Source organism: Strix uralensis, chromosome 18 (genome assembly GCF_047716275.1).
Source record: "Strix uralensis isolate ZFMK-TIS-50842 chromosome 18, bStrUra1, whole genome shotgun sequence".
Classification (NCBI taxonomy): domain Eukaryota; kingdom Metazoa; phylum Chordata; class Aves; order Strigiformes; family Strigidae; genus Strix; species Strix uralensis.
The window spans coordinates 10,411,627-10,425,325 of NC_133989.1; the positions used below are offsets into that span (position 1 = coordinate 10,411,627).

The window sequence follows — 13,699 nt, forward strand, 5'->3', positions numbered from 1 at the left end:
TTAGATACAATGGAGTGAGTGAGGGGCAATAAACTGTGAGGAAAAGACAGGCTGAGGGGAGAGTGGCAATGAGGTCATGAGGTTACTTTCCATGCATTCGTTTAGAAGACGTGAGAAAAATGCAAGGGAGATTGTTACATGCACAGTGTTCTGCAGTGACTGTAGTTATGAGCAGATAAAACAAGAATGGACAGCCTTCTAAACGCTGCAAGAAAAGTCAGCAAATGCTATTATTCTGAGAAGCTATTGGCTAGGATAGAGCAGAAAAAAGCCACATTAACTTTTAGACCTTCAGAAAAATGTTTGTGTGTAATGAAATTATCTATGTTGTCAGTTTTTTGGGTTTTTTTTAAATGGAAGTACATACGGAGTCACTTCTGAAAAGCAGAAGCCATTTCTCTACCCCCTCCCCAGAAAGTCAGCGTCCAGGAATATGTGCTTGCTACGCTTGCTAAACTAACCTTTTTTTTTTTTTTCCCCCCTCCCCTTTTGAAACAAATCCAGGTTTGCCTCTCAAGCTGCTTTTGACTACTCTGGACAGTAGCAACACATTGAATCTGGCATGATTCTTCCCAGTTGTACTGCTGCAGATGGAATTCTGAGTACAAGGAATGACAATTGATAGGACTTGTTGGTGTTCCTTCTGCTATAGCCTGGCAAATCTCTGAGCAGCAGCAGAGGTACTAAAGCTGTATCTGCAAACTTAGGAAGTTGGACTTTTCTCTTTCCATACCCATTGGAACAAGTGCTAGGATATTTAAAATCAATTTTTAGTTTCTATGAAAAAAGTTAATTTCACCTGCCTGTGAAATTCACTGGAGAGACTAGTAAGAAAGAAGGATTTTTACATTTCTTCAAAACCCTATTAGTGTACATTTTTGGAAAGCAGCCTTAATAAATATTGCATCATACTATAGCTACGTATCTGTTGACTTAGATGAAAATTCGATATACGTTTCTTAAATAAGCATAGAAGCCTAGTATAATTTTTCAGACCAGTGGTTTTGCTATTGCACGAGAACTTTCTTAATCAAAGTTTATCTCAAAGAACAGACGCTGACAAAGATGAAGTAATGATGTGGCTATGAAATAATCTGCTGGAAGAAAAACTGTTTTCCCAAGTGGCTTTAGGGACAGAATAGCCAATGTATTTCTTTGGGTAAAACACACTGTGCTAGGTTCTTTCTACTCAGGCATTTCTGGTCTTTACAAAAAGCAGATAGTCTCCCTTGTGTCATTTTTAATTGATTTTTCAGTGCATTACAAGAGATCGCTGGCACCAGTCCAGGAAAAGGCAGGCAGCAAGTAGGGAATTCATCAAAAACTGACTCATTGATCACTGGATCTGATGAAATAATTAGTGCTTGATATTTTCAGTACAGTTTCATGCTGGTACTTTGACTTCCAAAAGCAAGAGAAAATCCCTTTATACCAGATGATCACCAAGCAAAACTATGATTTCAAAAATTCTTCATCACGCTTATTAATTTTTTGGAATCTCCTTGCAGGAATTACTAAGAATTTTTCATTGGCTCGTTAACAGGAATACCAGTGCTTAGTTTTGCAAACAAGTCAGTTTTGGGGCATTGTATTTATGATGGAGGGAAGTCACAGGCATCATTTTGGCGCATTCTTTCCTAAACACGCGCAGTAATGGGCCTTCAAATGTGTTCATTAATGATAATGATATTTTTTTTAAAAAATGATCTTGGAAACCAACAGAAATGCCAAAGGGATATCGCACTAACACCAAAGTTGTAGTAGACCTCAAACAGTATCAATCATACCATAGTTCCAAGATCTGGGCAGCTCTGCTGTAATGAAATTTGTAAGATAAATCAGTGTATAACAAGCATTCTATCTGAGGATCCTCTCTGAAGCTGCAAATGTGTTGTTAACTCAGTAAATTTGACCAGTCGTGTTTAAAAATACAGATAGACGTGGGGTTTTTTCTTCAACATCTGCATTTTTGATGCAGTAAACAAAAATGTCATCTCAAAACATTCCAGAACCTTAAGGAAGAAGACTGCTTTGTATATGTATCAAAGCAAAAGTAAGAGTTTGATACCCTGCTAAATCCTTGAACTTGCTGCTAAATTTGAGCATAGAATAAAACTTCATTGCCTATGTTGGTAACAGCTTATGAACTGTAAATTTTTCAAGTTTCTGTTTCTTGCTGGTACTGAAAGAACATTCAGTTGCTTTGTTGTTGTTTTTTGGGTTTTTTTGTTTCCTTAGGAATGAGATTATTTCAAGTATATTGCTTTTTACTTCTTTGGAGAGAACCTTGAAGTTCCTTGGGCGGGGCAGACGGGTCAAGGTATAAATAAATACTTGTTTCCCTCTCCCTTATAGGAGACCTGCAAACAAAAAAGAAATAGAAGCCATTAACCTACCTTGTTCAGAGAGATCACTAAATCAGCACAATATGGCACAGCATAGTATTGTCCTTGGATTATTCATGATGACTGTTTTATCACTGTTGGATGGAAGCTCAGCTTTCCTGTTAAATCAGCGGCTGAAAGGAAGATTTCAAAGAGACCGTAGAAACATCCGCCCAAACATCATCCTTGTTCTTACTGATGATCAGGATGTAGAACTTGGTAAGAGCCTAACATAAAGAGAATTTTAACTAATGAGTATGGCACTGTTTTTCCTCTTGCGTCCAAAATAATTATCTTTTCTTTCAGTGTGAAAAATGATAAGAAGAACAAATAGCAGAAGTTTAAACCTAGCTTTATGTAGAAAATACTTTCTATCTGCATGCAATTCAAGGACAAAAAAGTTAGTCTCGACTTAAAATGTCAGACTTCCTGTTTCTGTGGAAATATGAGATTCCTGCCTATCTGTCTTCATCTAGACACCTAAACTATGCTTCTGGAAATTGCAAGTATAGCCTGGGAAGCTACATGCCAAAGCAGTAGGTTTAAATTCATAACTGATTATTGCACCATATAATTACCCAAATTTTTTTGTGTAATTGCAGACATTCATTACATGTACAATTTTAATTACTTAAATGCTACCTAGCATAGTCATACTATTCTTGGTATTGTCCATTTAGATGTGTAGTTAATTACTGACCAAAATCACTTAGCATGGAAAGGTTCTACTGTGTTATTCAACACTATGTTAATTGTTGAAGAAAGGAGATGAAGATTAAACACACACTTTGCCTAATGATTTGGAATAATGAATCAACTGACAGAGTTTGGGTTTTGTTCTGTTACCTGAACAAGCTTTATTTACCAAATTATGTCTGTAGTTAGGAGAAGTGATTAACGCAAACTAGTTTACATTAATAATTTTGCATTAGAAATATGCTTTTAAGTGAGTGTAAAGCCTGGATCATCTGAAAGACAAGAGCTTGTATATGCGTGGTCTAGTGGGTTTTTTTGACAGTTACTGCATCAGATTTCTAGTATGGATGGGAAAAATTGGAAAACCCCTCACAGAAGAAACAACACAATAGTAAAGTTAATCAACTTGTGTTACTTGTACACTTACTCATCTAGTTGAGAAGTTAGAGCAATGTGGCAGCATTTTTACAGATGCTTCCTTTTTATCAGTATTATTGCATGTCAGCAGTATCACAGATGTCACGTTCCTTCTCAAAGGTGGTGAGAAAGCCTGTTACGGCAGTGACCTCACCAAATACAAATGTAATTCAAATTAGTAGGATCTGAAGATTTTTTTGTTGTTTTTACTTTTTTTTTAATGGTCATTTGGATCACAATGAAAGCAGTTTCAATAATGTATATCCAAAAGAACCTAAGTACATTACCTTGCAGGCTCAGAAGGTGGTCCTAAAAAATTTATCATCTTCTATTTTATGCTAGCCTGCTTGTTTCTGATGCAATTGTCTAAGTCCTTTGGGCGGTATATTTCTCTTCTCTGATAATCTGATGCTTTCCAATTTCAAGCATAATGGGCATGTGTCCACACAAATTAGGATCTAACTAAGGAAAATCCATTTGATGAAGCTGAGATTTGATATTCGTCATTTGCCACTAATGGCTTTGAGAGACCCAATATTTGTTTGAATTAATTTTTATTCTTGTCTATTGTCTGCTGAGCTGTCCAAGTTAATCAAAATTGCCATTTGTGGGGATTGTGGTTAATGCACTTAAAGATGAAAACAGGAGGTGAATTACAAATAAAAGCTAAGGAAAACTCGGAAGCTATGAAAGTGTAGCAGAGAAAGCTGTGCATAACTAAGATTTCATCTGTTTTAAGAATATTCAGTAACTGATGGGTGTTGTAGTTTTCATCTTTCTTTTGTGGCTACTTTTGAGGCAAAAGGGAAGTCAGCACAATCTCAAGTGCTCTTAACAGCCTTTCCTTTATTTAATTTAAGACAGATTAAACAATGTACCAGTAGCAGGTGGAGTGTACTGGTTAGAGAATGTCATCCTTTCAGGAAAGGAGTGCAATTTTTTTTTTTTAATTTGCACTACTGGTAATCAGGAGTTTTACTTGGAAAACCAAACCTCAGCCTTGTATTGAAAAAAGGAGAAGACTGAGGGGCTGATGAAAAGGATGCAGAATCTCCAGGTCAGAGGAGAATGGGTGTAAATTGTAACGGATACAAATGGGAGAAGACAAATGAGAACAGCAACAACTACTGAAATATGCACTCGGTTGACTGTCTAATCAAAAGAGTTGTACTGACAAGCAGAATATAAAGAAGAATAATATACTGATGAGGAGAAAGAATTAATTAGAAACAAAGACTTTTTTTTCCCCCATTAGAGTCATTTAAGTCCAAGTTAGTATAATGCTGATGTCCCCTGTGTGATGGACTCAGCATCTCCAGTTTAATTAGGTTTGCCTACCATATTGCTGTAGTTTAACAAACCAGCTTATTTCATTATCTCATAGTTGGAGAAAGATCTGATTATTTAGAAGATATTTCAGCCATGTTAGAGAAATCTGAGTGAGAGGTGATTTGTACGTTCCTACATCTTCCTCTGAAAAACTACGGAAGTGGCATGGAAGATTATTTTTCTTAGTTATCATACATGGAGATTAGGGCCTTAGAGCTTCATTAAAATTAAATATAAGGGAAAAAAAGGAAATGAAGGTGTGAAAAGGGTGCCTAATGAGGTTCAAATCGGATAAAAATAGAAGGCTTTAGGGGACAATTAATTAACATTCTGGGGTTCAGTTAACTTATCTGTTTATCGATACCGCTTAAATTGTGCTTCAGAGTACACTAAGTCACTTGGGACTTGGAATACAAGTTCTTCAGCAGCTAGAGCTCCCTAAAATTCGTGTAAATTATGACCTCTGGTGACAAAACACAACTAATGAGAAAGTCAATATTATTTCATAAACAAATGGTATGTTTTCTCCATTAATATTAGTCAAAATATCAGCCTTATCCCTAAAGTGAACTGAGAAGACACACTAAGCAAAGTTATGGATACCACACAAATTTCAAGTGGAATTTCAACCTACGTTTTGTTTGACTTTGTTCAGTGAGCAGCTTAAATGCATCAAATTGACTAAACTTTCATATTTTCACAGTAGTCCAATGGATTTTTTTTTTTAAATAGCTTAGAAATTTCACATTTAACTACTAAATTTTATTTATTATCAGTGGTTTTAGACGGGTAACAGAACATTTTCTGAATGAAATATTAACGCTTCAAAGCATGACTTCCCTTGGAACATCCACTAATGAAACCCCAGCAGGTTTTCCAACTCAAAAGGTGATTTGGTGAGGTTCCAGTTGCTGATTAACACATAACTTATCTTCTGCCACAGAAAGGCCAATTTCTGCTTTTTCTCACAATTCTGTGTTTGTATTGGAGGCAAGCTGAAGAAAATAAGTTTTGGTTGGCTGGTTTAATGCTGTTTAAAATATTTAAAGCTGGCCTATTTAAGATTGTATAGAAGAGTATGCTGGATTTTTACCTTCCACTGATCTGTCACTCTGTATTAGTTCTCAAGCTGAGGAAGCAGATTAGATCATATGTTTTTGTATTAAAGACTGTTGATATATAAGGCCTTGTCATTACAGCAGTTTTATTAAAGGAGGTTACTGTCCCCAAGGGGAGTCTTAACATGTACTGTTATTTATGCACAGATGCCTCTGTCATTTAAAGGGGTTGTTAAATTGTATTTTAATATTGGGATGACAAAACATTTTTTCAGTGTGCCTGTTTATGCTTGGACTAGCTTCATAAGACAACACAGAGGAAACATCCACAGTTTGCAGGCTCACATAATGTATAATTGACTGTTATAATTGCTAACTGTGGTGTTAGTGCCTTTGAGCACTAGCACTTATCCCACAGTTATGGAAACCAAGAATCTTGCTTTCTTCAGAAACTTCCTTTTGATATGTGAAGTTTGGCAAGTTCTAAAGGGGGAGTGTAATAACCTGCCTTGGTTCTTGTCACACAATGATGTGACAGAGATGTGCTCTGGCCTGAGAAATGCACACGCAGATTTTCAGATTTCTTTTGTATTCATTCCAACAAAATTATCTCAAGAAAACTAATACCATGGCAATTTTTAGGTGAAAAGACCTACGGTAGCAATTAACCTTCCTTCACGGTGCCAGAGTCAGTCAGATTTTGTATGTGGCTTATGACCATTTTCCCTCTAGGTTTTGACTCCTGGTTATATCAGTGTGTCCTGTATCAAATCGACTTACTGTTGCAATTTCATAATGAAATCCCTGCCTAAAGAGCTTAGAAGAAACCTAAACCCATTATTGACAGAAACAACATACAGTTTGTGCCAGATGGTTGCAGGATGCATTGATTAAAGCTGAACTATTAATCCAACTCAACCTTGGGTAAGTTAGCCCCAAACCTACTCCAGCATGAACCCATACCTTCATCTCCCATGTTGTCTATTGGCTTTCCCAGCTCATAACAAGAAGGGAGGGTTGGTGATGGAAAGGTTTACTCTCCTTTGCAAGGTCGTGCTGATGACAGGTACCATTAGAAGTTCTTTGGAAAATGGAAATTCTTCATAGATCAAGTATAACTCACTCTGATGCAGTTTTAACTATCCAGGCAGCCAAAGATGAGGGAAACTAAATATCTTTTTTCTTCTGATCCTTGGTGTATCTGCATGTAGGAAGAAATATGAGATGGATCCAGATTTAGCTAGGTGGATATCTATGGTGAAGATCCAGTCTTTGTCCAAAGCCTTGTCTTAAATAGGAAACAACAGCCATTTGGCATCAGTGTGGCTTTTAGTAATAGTTGATAAAAAGACTTTGAATCCCATTACCCCAATTCATCCAAGTCCCTGCCAGTTAAACTTGCTTGCTTGTTTTTAGATGATGGTTAGAAACTACATGGTGTTATCTGTCCCAAGTAGTCATCTAAAAATCTGATTCTGCAGAACCAAGCCTAAGAAAACTTAGAGAGTTTTTAGGTAACACTGTTATCAAAATGGATCAAGTGAATAGACAGAACTCAGTGGACCAGTATGGGTGTTATTATGAGGGCTTTACTTTGGTTTAGTGAAAGTTACAGAAATCAATACCTGTCCACACCTCACATTAGGGAAAAGAACATTCTGTCTAGGGAATAACTCTAGCAGACCCTGCTTGAGCAGGGGGTTGGACTAAATAATTGCCAGGCATCCCTTCCAACCTCAATGGTTCTCTTATTCTATGATTACAACCCTCGGCCTTTTGCAGAAGGTTGGCACAAAAAGTGGTGCATCAGGTATCTTCTGAAACCAAGGATTAAATAATGCTTAAGGAGTATGCAAACTTCGGTCAAGGTTGCTGCACAAAGTGAATTTCACTCCTAGGCCACGTTGTTTCAGCCTAATTCATGCTGGTTCTTGCCTTCAACTGCTGGAACAGTACTTGTGACTCCAGAAAGGCTGCATAGATGGTGCAGATAGTTACAGTGGTAAATCTTGAGCTTAGAGAGAGAGAAATTAAAAAAGCATTATGATCTATGTCAACAGGTTTGACTCAAATCTTAACTTGGGACTTCGGTATTTGGCCCTTCTTAAAACAATGGGAGAACTTTACTAGAGGGGGGGAGAATAATTTCTTTGGATTTGGGTTCACAATGAGATTACAGTGCCCTTACTACCTGTGCTTCATTCTGGTTGCTGATGTAACATGTGAGCTCTTAGCTGTTGTGACTAAAACAAGAAAATAATTCTGAGATTATTTTCTTCTTCCAGGTTCTATGCAAGTGATGAATAAAACAAGGCGGATCATGGAACATGGAGGTGCTCATTTCATCAATGCCTTTGTGACAACACCCATGTGCTGCCCATCTCGCTCCTCTATTCTTACGGGGAAGTACGTCCACAACCACAACACTTACACTAACAATGAGAACTGTTCTTCTCCGTCCTGGCAGGCTCAGCATGAAATACGTACGTTTGCAGTGTACCTCAACAACACAGGATACAGGACAGGTAAGACCAAGGCTGGCTCCATCTGAAAGCTTCCTTAGACTTAGACTTATTAGTACAGTGGCTAACGTATATAATATTTTAATTTGTTCTCATAATGGACTGCAGCAGTGCAGAATGCCAGAGCTTCAGTCTTGCATGTAGGTTTAGCTTCCTTATACTTTTACTTGAGGAAATGTTAAAACAAAAAAAACAGAACAACAAAACTTTTTTTCAGAAGCTGGGAAGAATAAAATAATGTGTATGCTTGAACCGGAGGTCTAGCACATGTAGAATATGCCCCTCAATTACCCGAAGTGCACAGAACCGACAAGAAAAATGCTGTGGAAAGGAATTAGTGATTTGAATTTTTCATAATACAGATATATTAATCAAACTAAGAATACAAGAGAAGGAACTGCTCCTTCTGTGCTTTGGGGCAGAACTCTCAGCTGGATTGGTTTCTCTAGACAATCCATTCCCAGAAAAGTGTTTAGGGCACATAATGACTGAGGAATAATCGACAAGATCAGATATAGTCCTGAGAAACAAATGATCCTCTTTGCATGCAGTGCTCCTTAGGAACAAATATCCTGTAGAAGGGATTTCAGAAAACGTAGCACATGTTTCACACCTATTTCCTTCTTGCATTCTCCGGACAGGAGATTTAGGTCCTTGCCTGTTACAGTGGTTTTGTCACTTCTTGCTAATGCCTTTTGTCAGGATGAGAAACAGGATAAACCTGGTTCTATTTGCGTTATTTATAGTATATATACTATTGTAGTATAGTTGTTACTGATAGTATACATTTTTTCTTTGAATTTATAGTATTTGAGGCTTCCAGAAACTAGTATAAATCTTCAATAATAACTGTAACAGGATCATTATTTTCTTTCTTACTATTCACATGAGTTTTACATGTTATTTCTGCAAAGCCTTGGTCTTAAATAGGTAATTTCCTTGTTTTGTTTTTCTCAAATAAAGACCTGAATTAGTCCAGAAAGCAATAAATTAGTGGAAGTGCATATACCTTATTAATTAGTTGCTGTTTCCCTCCATTTATCACTCCTGGCACCAATACCAACAATCATATGAATACCACACCAAGGTTAATGTTCTATTCTTCATAGATTATTTGTTTTGTGTTTACTGATGTTTGTCTATTGCAACAATTTTTATATTTAGTTGTTATATTTCAAGCACCTCTAATTTCTACTAACTTGCATAGCTATTGCAAGTGTCCTGGTATTCATATGTCTTACATTTTTACATTAACTTAATGTTTAAATTTAGACCCAAGATCTTAGTGAGTATGTATTACACTTTCGGTCTACCTCTCTTTGCAAACTACATTTATTGGAACACACAGAAACAGTACTTTTACAAGTACAAAGCAATCTTCAGGTGTAAACGAGATCTTCATTCATGTAGTTAAATTTGATATGCTATTATACAAATTTAAATGGAAATTGACATCACTGGAGGCTGGAGTTCGTTTTCTGATCTCCAGTTAAAGTCTTGAGTTATCCACTATGAAGGATGTCAGCAGTAAGAAGGTTTTTTTTTTCTACCTTTTTTTTTCCCCCAAAGATCTGATCAGATTTACCTGCTTCAGAAACAGCAGGAAATTGTACTTTAGAACCTTGTTCACTCAGTTCCTCAAGTTTCAAAAGTAGCCTGCTAAGGAGACTATTTTGGAGATTAATACAGTTTCTCTGAAGTGGGGAATCATCCTTGAACATGACTGTTGTGAACAAAAGAAGATCTGGAAAGCACAGGAGTTCATTTGTAGGGTTTTTCTTATAATTTTGTTGAGGTCCCTGGTACTACTGGTTTGCCATGCAAACATACAGTTTAGCTTCTTGATCCCTTTTTTTTTTTTTTTTTTGAAGAAGAGGCCATGAGGAATAAAGCTTTTGGAGGCTTGCTTTTATATTTAAGTTCACAACCTTGGAGTGAGAAAGCTATTATTTTGAAAGGGAGTTTGATTTTTTTCTTCATTCATAAGCCAGGCTGCCTCCCTGTGTTTTTCTGTTCTCTTTTCCCTTTTGTTTAAACTTGAAGGAAGAAATTGTACTCTCCTACTCCACTTAACCTTCCCTCTGTTTTTCTTTCCTGCTGCTCGTTTCACATCTCCTTGCCCTCTTCTCTATTCATTGTGATCTCCCTGTGTTTTGTTCTTTTGCAAAAGATGATTCTGCTGGGAACCATTCTTTCTGTGTTGTAGTATTTTCCCTGTGGCGGTGGCATTTGTGGTTTGGATCTATACAGGCTTGTGCTGTTGCTGACACCTTTGGGAAATGTGCCGGTGGTATGCAGGCAGGAGGGAGCAGTGTGGTGCAGGTTTCTCTTGCACAAGTTGCAAGTAAAAGATATGAGGGGAGATGGAAAAGCTGTGACTTTCCTATAATTGTTTCTCAGTTTCAGCCTTGTTTGGCAGTTCTATATTTTTCAACTTTGACATTTGAAAAAGTTTGACAAACTTTGTTAAGACACCGGACTTGGCAGAATAGGGATGAAAGGAGAAGGCTGAGCTCAAGGGAAGTTCTGTCTTTGGCTTTAACAAGTCAGAATTTTGACCATCATGCATAGGGCTTACAGTCACTTTATGTGGATCAATTGAAATAAATATGACAATGCAAAGGATGGATTTTCCTTCTACAGTGGAAGCCATTGAGGCAGCAGGTGTTACAGGTATGTTGTCTTCTGCATTAACCTGTCTCACAATCTAAAAAATGCCAATGTGATGAATAGCGACTGAAAGGCTGTATTCTCGTTACATAACCACTACACGTAGACAAGTTCCAAATCTCAGTATATATTAAGCAACTGTTCCAATTTTGAAGAGCTTCTCACATCATTGTCCTGTTACATATTGTGGGAAATCAGGCAAGAGGGACGATTCATGTAAACAAAACAAGTCAGTTGATGAATTAATCTTTAGAAAAGTCAATGTAAGCAACTTCTCAATCATCACTAACTTAAAATAGTGGATGCTAGTACTTCAGCTTGGAGCAGGAGATGATTAGAATGGAAAAGAAACAAAGAGATCCTGTGACAAACATTTCTGAATGTCAGGGAGTTTCTCTGCCAAAGGTTCCTGTGTAAACATTTACAGAGAAATGGTTCTGTTTTCTGTGAACATACATGTCTCTTTCTGTGAGCAGCTTTTTAAATGCACAATGCATTGTTGCATGCTTGGGTCCTACAGCAGCAAATACCAAGATGTTTTATTGGAATACAGATTTAAACTTTCCCTTAGACATTACTTAATGAGAAAAGCTTCTCTTTTCCATTTGCCTGGCTGGCTGAATGATTAGGTCTTAAAATTGGTGACTGATTCCAGAATATTTTTTCAGCCTTATCTGCAGTTAGGAAATGAAAAGACATGTTTATCTTACTAAATTCAACAGAATTAGGGATGGTGGGCCAAATTCATCCTGGCAGAAGGACACTTTTGCTTCAGTGAATCTTCTGAGAAGGCTCTGTTAATTTATATGAGGGCTTAATGTGGCTCAGTATGCAGAAAATGCAGTACACATTTTGGCTAACTTACCGTCCTTGTTCCCGTTGAGCAGTACCCTATAGTACAACTAACCCTATTCAGTTAAATGAACCTATTAACAAAGGAAAAAGCTGCTACTTGTATGATAATATGTCGGTATCTCACTCTGATGGTAAGTCCATACTTGAATTATGCAAAGAATTAATAAATGCCATTTTGCACCAGTCGTGCATTTTGAACCTAGAGAAAAGTCATTGTGGGAGGTCCATCTCTGCCATTGTAAAAAATTTCTTGGGAATAAAAGTAATAATCATTCTTAGCACTTTCACGGGGCTTTACAATAATTAACTAATGAATTCATTAAAATTCAGTGACAGTCTTTCATTTCCTCCCATTAATATTAGACTAAGAAGATACAGTGGCTGACTGCATTCAAATAATTATTTTTCCACTTCACTGTCTGAGCCTTTGACATTTTAAAGTGATTTTAACATTAAATTGTAAGAACGAGGAGAAAGGCTATTGGTAAATGTTTATTAAAGGAGGAATGAACCTGAAAAATATGTGACCAGATTTTAATATCTAGATACATGCCAGGAGAAGAATTCTTAGATTATCAGTTCCCTGCTGTAGAATTTGCTATCCACAATAGTTGTTGGTTGCTTTTTTTTATTACAGAAATACTTAAAAACTTAACTGAAGTTGATCTCTGTCTATAATTGCTTGGTAGGGAATAACTGGTGACCTGAAGAGCCAAAGGGTAGACAAAGTAGAGACAGAATAGTGAAGTACTTTCTGCAAGGTCACATGCAGGTGAAGAGCAATATTAAGGAGAGATGCAAGTTTTGATTCACACTCCAGTGCCCCAGCCACTATGCCATGCTGCAGTTCTTCTCTGCCATGTTACATGCATATAAAGAAAACAGATTGTCCCAAGTTAGAGTAGCACCCTATATGCAGGACAGATAGCTTCTGTGACTGATGAAGAACTGAAGGCCATTTTTAAAAATAATAACCAGGTGATTTAAGAGTCAGACTTAATTTTTAGAAGTGATTTGCACAATTAGGAACTGAAGTGTTATGATACTCACCTCCAAGACATCTAGGTGACTTTCAAAACTGGATATCAGGTTTCTGAATTATTTATCATGAAGGTAAATTAGTTTCCTTAGATCTTTTGCTCTCTATATAGAAATATTATTTTAGCAAGGTCTGTCAACTTATATCTGTTAGGTGGTTTGAGACCATTAGACTTGAAAACGGTGTGAAAGAGAGATTCAGCATAGTGGCTATATCATGATAGCTGTTTCTGCAAAAGGAAACGCAGGATCTATGCTGGCAAGGACGTAAGAAGACACCTGATATATAGCCCAGAATATCCTGCAAATATTCTGATGAATGACATTTTCAAACAAAAGACAGTTCTGGATTTCCTGCCTTGTGCATTAAAGACTTTTTTCTTTTATTCTTTTTCTTCTCTCAGCTTTAACTTCAGTTCTGTAAGTTGGTTTCAAGTCAAACATGCATGCATCTTTTGCCTTTGTTTCTATGAATTGAACATCAGTAACTTCACTTTAAACATTATAATGTATGATAACTTGAGAACACATTAAGTAGAGCTGTGGTCTCCTGAGGATTATGCAGAGGTTGTAAAAGTGAAACTTATCTATACAGCTGCTGTTTCATCACCTGTCTTCTGCATGTAGCTTTATGTTTTTTAATGCATGTTTTAACTATCCTGACAAGAGGAATATATACACTTCTGTGAATAACTCACTGAGTAAAATCCACAAGCTAGTTTGCAATCCA

At 36.8% G+C, this 13,699-nt stretch overlaps 1 protein-coding gene across 13 annotated transcripts in view; it reads left to right on the forward strand.

Moving 5' to 3' along the window:
- Positions 1-13,699, forward strand: part of SULF2 (sulfatase 2) — a 164,227-nt gene that overhangs the window by 98,254 nt on the left and 52,274 nt on the right. For 9 of the 13 annotated variants that reach the window (XM_074888625.1, XM_074888626.1, XM_074888627.1 and 6 more), the window contains 2 exons: positions 2,356-2,603; positions 8,170-8,409. In XM_074888625.1, coding sequence (XP_074744726.1) covers positions 2,429-2,603; positions 8,170-8,409 — 415 coding nt within the window. In that variant the 5' untranslated portion in view covers positions 2,356-2,428. Of the gene's footprint in view, positions 1-504; positions 681-2,355; positions 2,604-8,169; positions 8,410-13,699 lie in introns of all 13 variants that reach the window. The other 4 variants (XM_074888621.1, XM_074888623.1, XM_074888622.1 and 1 more) reach the window with 1 other exon arrangement.